The sequence below is a fragment of the Clinocottus analis genome, unplaced genomic scaffold (assembly GCF_023055335.1).
Source record: "Clinocottus analis isolate CAN_PGR_092001 unplaced genomic scaffold, fCliAna1.0.p SCAF_13, whole genome shotgun sequence".
Lineage (NCBI taxonomy): Eukaryota > Metazoa > Chordata > Actinopteri > Perciformes > Cottidae > Clinocottus > Clinocottus analis.
The window spans coordinates 440,001-446,778 of NW_027175854.1; the positions used below are offsets into that span (position 1 = coordinate 440,001).

General features: G+C 44.2%; 2 protein-coding genes across 2 annotated transcripts; one reads left to right on the forward strand and one right to left on the reverse strand.

Moving 5' to 3' along the window:
- Positions 1–1,073: 1,073 nt before the first annotated feature.
- rx3 (retinal homeobox gene 3) lies at positions 1,074–3,368 on the forward strand. The gene is made up of 3 exons (XM_068574581.1): positions 1,074–1,335; positions 1,689–1,924; positions 2,907–3,368. The coding sequence occupies exons 1-3, from the start codon at positions 1,074–1,076 to the stop codon at positions 3,366–3,368; spliced, it is 960 nt and encodes a 319-aa protein (XP_068430682.1).
- Positions 3,369–5,113: 1,745 nt separating this feature from the next.
- On the reverse strand, positions 5,114–6,490 carry grp (gastrin-releasing peptide). Its single transcript, XM_068574161.1, has 3 exons — positions 6,247–6,490; positions 5,296–5,513; positions 5,114–5,211 (listed from the first exon to the last, which is right to left on the reverse strand). Exons 1-3 carry the CDS (start codon positions 6,488–6,490, stop codon positions 5,161–5,163), a joined length of 513 nt encoding a protein of 170 aa, XP_068430262.1. The 3' UTR covers positions 5,114–5,160.
- Between the last annotated feature and the right edge of the window lie 288 nt (positions 6,491–6,778).

A 6,778-nucleotide genomic window follows, 5' to 3' on the forward strand; every position in this document is an offset into this window, starting at 1 on the left:
CACAGCAGCAGCATCTCTAAAAAAACTAAAAACTGTTGCACGCGATGTGTTCAAGTCCCAACTTTTTACTGTTCATTAAATCTGAGCTCAGTTAGCATCTCCCCCATCACCCTTCACCCCTCCCCCCTCTCCTCCGCTCAGGCAAACAAAGGATAAGGTCACCTTCTGTAATTAGGAAAGGCTAAATAGTTTCAGGGGTTTTAACTCTTTTGAGTAAAATGATGTAATCCCCTTAAGAAGGATTACCACACTGCTGTCAATCTTTGTTTGCTGTTAAGTGGTTATAGCCCCTAATTGTTATTGTTTATGGCTTTTTACCCTCTTTTGACTCAACACATATAGGAAACTTAAAGAAAGTCCTCAGAGTTTAATTCTGATGTATGAATAAATAATTCATAAAAAGGCTTTATATACGTTGTTTTCCCACTCAACATGTGTCAAGAGGAGCACCATTTGTCCTTAAGGTCCATAACAAATAATTCACTTTGACTAAATGTAATATTCTTTTGGTTTGGCAACAATATCTTGACGCTTTGATTAAATATTAAGCTGTCATCTTGCAATCTGTGTCCTGACCAGAAATCTTGTAATTATGATTTTGTTGTACCTTAATCTGTGGGCCTAATCTTCCTCTTTTTCTCTCTCTCTCTCCACAGGCCGACATGAACATGACATCTGGAGGAGTGGAAAGATGGTTTTAAGATTTATGTAAGTAGGTTTAGAGCCAGCACTGACGGACGCACTTGAGATGGGGAGGAGTCAGCGGCAGGGCGCGCGCTCTGGCTGCCTGCTCGCGCGCAAAGTTACCCCTAAAGTCCAGGGTTTCCAAATCCAACAGGACGTCCCCCTTTCTGAGCAGCAGCAGGCTGCACTTTAAAAGCCACCTCTGAAGATGCTCCACACCCACTGAGCAGGACCAGACGGACCGCTGCGCGTCTGGGACTCAAGTTTGTCTGCTCTGGTTTTGCAATTTACAACTTTGACCAACAAAAAAAACCCACAAAGAGCAGCGATACATTTGAGAAGTTGTGTAACTGTGAGCACCTTCTTTTTGTGGAGGACCTCACCGACCAATGTGGCTTCTTGGATCAACTTCCCAAGTGATGATGATGATGATGGATGAGCGCCTGTCTCCCTCCGCCCGCTCGGCGCAGAGCCCGGGGGACAACCCGGCCACGCTGCACAGCATCGAGGCCATCCTGGGATTTAAAGAGGACACCATCTTCCACAAGTCGGCCTGCTACGCCATGGCAGAGAAAGTCCTGGTGAAAGATGCTGAGCGGGACGTAATAATCAGTCCGCTGAAGAAGAGCCATGCCCCGGAAAGTTATGACAGTAAGTAGAACTTACTTTTCTCCACACAGGAAAACTATCTGTCACATGACGGGCGGCATGCACTTTTGAGTCTTCACGTTTCCAAAGAGTTTAACCTTCAGATAAAATAACATTTATCTATGTTTCTAATAATTGATGATGGATGAGCGCCGATTGTTTTATTGACAGCGAAAGAAAAGAGAGAGAAAAACACACAGATGTGAATAAATAGAAACATTCCTCAGATACTTGGGGGAATAAAGTTGTTGTACTTGTAGTTTCATGAACGTGTCTTTTAGGACGGAGCCCTCACGCGCGCGGGCCGCGTGCACGCGTCTCGTGTCCTCGGCCCTCACGCGCTCGTCTCCCCGCAGGTGTGTGTTGCGCTGACGGCGCCGCGGACGCGTCGCTGTGTCCGGACTCACCGGACGGAGACGGGAAGCTGTCCGACGACGAGAACCCGAAGAAGAAGCACCGGCGGAACCGGACCACGTTCACCACCTTCCAGCTGCACGAGCTCGAGAGAGCCTTCGAGAAGTCGCATTACCCGGATGTGTACAGCCGCGAGGAGCTGGCGCTGAAGGTCAACCTGCCGGAGGTCCGAGTCCAGGTACGCGCCTGAAAGACCCACAACAACACCACCACAACACCACAACAACACCACACAAACACCACAACAACAACACCACAACAACACCACACAAACACCACAACAACAACACCACAACAACACCACAACAACACCACAACAACACCACAACAACACCACACAAACACCACAAAAAAAAAAAAAAAACACCACACAAACTCTCACTGGACACGCACAGACACGGCTTGTGTGTTTATTTATATATATATATATATATATATATATATATATATATATATATATATATATATATATATATATATATATATGTATATGTCTCCAAACACATCTCCAAATAGTTGTAATAGTTTTACTAAATAAAAGAAGAAACCGTTATAATAAAATAAAAGTCATCGATATAGTTTTAAGGTTTAGATAAAATGTTTATTTGTGGGTAGATTTTAATTAATACTTTCAATTTAGAAATTCACTGAAACAATTTGCAACATCGTCGTTTAATTTGATGAAATTCATTTGGTTTGGTTCATAAAGATAAAGCATATATAAATATCATTGTTTGGATCAGTGAAGACATGTTAAGTTCATATTTTAGTGCAAATGTATTTACATAATGTGAAACTTTAGTTTTGTCTTTTATCATCGATTCTCAACTGAAAGGAACTGAAGAAACTGAAGTTATTAATTATAGCATTGCAATTTAATGCAAAGTGCTTTGTTAACGTCACACATATCTCATGTTGTCAGCCTCCATATGTCTAAATATTTTAATACTTTCACACTATAATATATTTTTTACTCTTTGATTGTTCTTAGTTAAATAGTTTTCTGTCTCTTCTCATATATATATATATATATATATATATATATATATATATATATATATATATATATATATATATATATATATATGTATATATGTTCAGTTGCCTGTTAATAAATTGTATTCAATTGAATTCAACATTTAAATCCTCTTTCTTTCCAGGTTTGGTTTCAAAACCGGCGTGCAAAATGGCGTCGGCAGGAGAAGCTGGAGGTGAGCTCCATCAAGCTCCAGGACACCTCCTCCTCCGCCTCCTCCCTGCTGTCCTTCGGCCGCTCCCCCGGCGGCTCCTTGTGCTCCGGCCTGCAGCTGGAGCCCTGGCTCTCCGCCCCCATCTCCTCCTCCGCCTCCCTGCAGTCCCTCCCGGGCTTCATGGCGGGCTCTCCGGGCCTCTCGTGCGCTTACACCCCGTCTCCTCCCCCCTCCATGCCCTCTTCCCTGCCGGCCTCCTTCCTCAGCCCCCCCGCCCTGGGACACGCCCCTCACCTGCCCCACATGGGCTCCATGTGCCCGCCGCCGGCCCCCCCGGCCTACCACTGCTCCGCCGACCCGAGGAACTCTAGCATCGCCTCCCTGAGGATGAAGGCCAAGGAACACATTCAGTCCATCGGGAAGACGTGGTGATGCCGAGCCGAGGAGGAACATGGACGTACCCAGAATGCATCGGGGCTGCCGCATCTTTTCAGAAAGCCAGGACATCCTCACGCAGACCGGACTGTTACTTTTGAAAGAGTGAACTCTGCGGTTGGCTTCCAGGATGAGAGACATCACGTGTAAGGGAAACGCTTTTCCTCATTAAGTGAAACATCAGCGGCATATGAACGTTGAATAAATGGTTTATGACACATGAAGATGTTTATCAGAAAAGTTATTAATTAACACTTAACATTATCCTAAGATGCTCACAGCTTCATTATGAGTTAGAAACCATTTATTAAATGTCTGTAGTGCTCATGCGCTCAAGATGAAAGGACTTGAAGTGCTAAAGTGTTGAAGTGTTGAAGCGTTGAAGCGTTGAAGCGTCGCGCTGACGAGCCGCTGAAACTGAGACTGACTGTGAAATTACTGTAAAAATATGAAAGTATTGAACACTTATGATCTGGTGTTTCTCCTCTATCTTTGCTGGAAGTTGTGTTTCCTGTTCAGTTTCACATTTGTTCCATCTGGTTATGAGGTGACGCTTTATGACTATAACAAGAACTAGAACTATTTATTTGACTTCTGTAGAAGAAGCTGTGCTCATGTCGCTCATCCTCTTCCTGCTGCGTCGTCATCAAACATTCAACACGTGAATATTTCTCTACACAATAAACTTTATATGTAAAATTCATAAAGAAAATTGTGGCTAATTGTGTTTTCTATGAACAAATATGTGCACAATGAGGAATGACTGAGTAGAACAGAATAGAGCGATGACCTTGATGAGTTGATTTAACACTGAATGTGGAAGAAGAATGACATTTTCAGCTGTTTAATTCTCTTATTTATAATGAGTTACGTTTAGGAAACACTGTCTCAAATTAATAATAAATAAATAAGCCAAACATCATAATGCAAATGCATCTTTGGATTTAAAAACATCTATTTCACCTCTTTATGGTCTCAATTCTACTTTAACATTTAATCATTTCACCTAAGTGATGGAGCAGCTTAAACTCCCAGACTTCCTCCGTCTGTTTCACAGCTTTGTTAAAACACTTCTTTGCTCCTCGTTAACTTTAAAACTTTATCCCATTGGCTGCTGGATTAAAGTGTCATGACGACGGGGTGAAAGTGACCTGGACCGCGATTGTTCACCAAACAATCTTTCTCCTTTAAGGAGAAAGATGAGGAATAAAATTGTTTCAATCACCATTTTCTATCATCTGTAACGACATGAGAGTCAATAATAGTCTTTATAGAATCTATACGACTGTCCTAAATACATAAATATAAGTTGGTGTTTATTCCAGATGGGAAAAAGCAGCATCACAGCTCACTGAATGGAATTTAAAACGCTTTCTTCATCTTTCTTTCTTCATCTTTCTTTCTGATCATAATAATATTTACCTTAACTTACTGGTCAGTTAAGGTAAAGTGCTCTCAGAATGGATGCTGTGCGCCATCTGGTGGTACAAACCGGTTACTGTACGGGACACAGAGCGCTTCAGGAGCGTTACGGGATCTAGAATTAAAAATAAATGAATGCATAAAGGTCACGCTGTGGCGTGAAAAGCACGATGAGACACGATGCGGTTACCACAGCGTTACATTTATTCCACCTTCTCGGTTCATGAAACTTTGTCACGTCCGTCTGTCATCAAACTGCCTGATGTGCAGATCATAAACTTCACGTTGCTGATCAAATAAACTTCGAGCATACTCTTCAGTGGTGATGACAGTGTACATGTTCGGGAGGTGATGAAGACCTTCGGCTTCAGGAGGCGGCGTCTCGCAGTTTCAAAGCCAGAAGAATCAGGTCTGACACCTACAACACAAAAACACACACACACACACAACATTAACACACACTGCTCACACTTGAAGCATCACTGATGATCCGTCAACTGACCTCTCGGAGATATTTGTCCCTCTCCTCTTGCCTCCAGCCGCCGTGCAGCCGGCCTGCAGGCGCTGGCTTCCTCTGTCTCTGGCTCTTGTGCTGCATCAGCGCCTCCAGCAGCCGCCCGGTGACCTCGGCTCTGTCTGAGGGCGCGAGGTCGTCGCCGTCGGGGTTTGTCCGCCGCGGCTCAGGCGAGCTCTCCACGCTCTTCTTTCCCATCAAGTGACCTGGAGAGATGGACGTTAAGGGTCAGCTTGAACTGGTGTAGATGTGACGCTGGAACAGAACATCCTCACTGCTACACAATGCACATACACAATGTTTGTCAAACAGTCCCATGAAGCTGATTGAACTAACAGAGGTGTATTTAAGGACACTTTAGTGCAATTCACTGTGAACCTGTTCAGCAGAAAAAAAACCTTTATATTAATTCAATTCAGTTTATTTTGTAAAGCCCAAAATCACAAACAGAAGATTTTCCTCTGAGGCTTTACAGTCTGTACTCATGATACCAGATCAGGAAAAACTCCCCAAATAAAAGGTATAAAACCCTTTAAAAAAGAGAAGAACTCTTCATGGATCCTCTCCAGGACGGACAGAAGCAACAGATGTCATGTGACCAGAATGAACAGAGTTACTGCACATTACATGACAGCAATTATACATATAAGGAGTATGAGCATGGAGCAGATAACCACAGTCAGCGGACGAGAGGAACCGACCCAGAGCATAACCATAAGAAACAAATCAATAAACTAACATTCTTATTATTAGTAAACAACTTTGTTCAAATTAGTGAAGGTCTCATAAAGCAGAATACATAAGCTCATGACTTCTAATATGAGATATTATATGATTTACCCGCCAAATATGATGCAAATGAACCAAATGAACCAATCAGACAATAAATGCTTCTCTAAATGTTTCCAACACATTTCCCAGACAGGAAGTTCCTCTTACCTACTGCCCAGTGGTTGCCTCGTGGATACATTTTGCCAACCACTGCTGCGGGAGTGTGTGAGCAGTGCAGCGTGCTCGGGATGCTGGCCAGCAGGACGAGCAGCGGCCACATCGCCCCGCAGCGCCGCGAGCAGCGGCCGCGCGCCGCGCGCACCATCCCGCTGCCAGACGCGCTGCTGCAGAGCTTCAGTCCCGGGGGCGCGCGGCTGTTCAGATGGATCCAACTTGAGGAAGTATCCACCATGGAGTCTGGAAACCAGTTGTGTGAAATGATGTGAACACGTGCTCCAGGTGCGTTGGACTTGACAGCGACGCGCTTTTGATGGAAACGAGTAGTGAGGAAAAGTTAAATGCTCCTCCTGACACGCGCCGCGCGCACGTCAGAGAGTACCCCGGTGATGTGAAAGTCATGATGACAAATTATCATCTGTGTAGCCGGCAATTATTATTATATTGCTGGCCCATTGTTGGTCCGGAGTGATAGCGGGAGGCGCCCGCGTCATTTCACGGTGATGGACGCGACTTCTGTGCG

Excerpts from the sequence above, each read along its gene's own strand:
- grp (XM_068574161.1), bottom strand. The coding sequence starts at position 6,490 with ATGGTGGATACTTCCTCAAGTTGGATCCATCTGAACAGCCGCGCGCCC. Across the intron at positions 5,514-6,246 it reads AGGCAACCACTGGGCAGTAG|GTCACTTGATGGGAAAGAAG; the intron begins GTAAGAGGAACT and ends CCATCTCTCCAG. Across the intron at positions 5,212-5,295 it reads GGGACAAATATCTCCGAGAG|GTGTCAGACCTGATTCTTCT; the intron begins GTCAGTTGACGG and ends TTTGTGTTGTAG.
- rx3 (XM_068574581.1), top strand. The coding sequence starts at position 1,074 with ATGTGGCTTCTTGGATCAACTTCCCAAGTGATGATGATGATGATGGAT. Across the intron at positions 1,336-1,688 it reads TGCCCCGGAAAGTTATGACA|GTGTGTGTTGCGCTGACGGC; the intron begins GTAAGTAGAACT and ends GTCTCCCCGCAG. Across the intron at positions 1,925-2,906 it reads TGCCGGAGGTCCGAGTCCAG|GTTTGGTTTCAAAACCGGCG; the intron begins GTACGCGCCTGA and ends CTTTCTTTCCAG.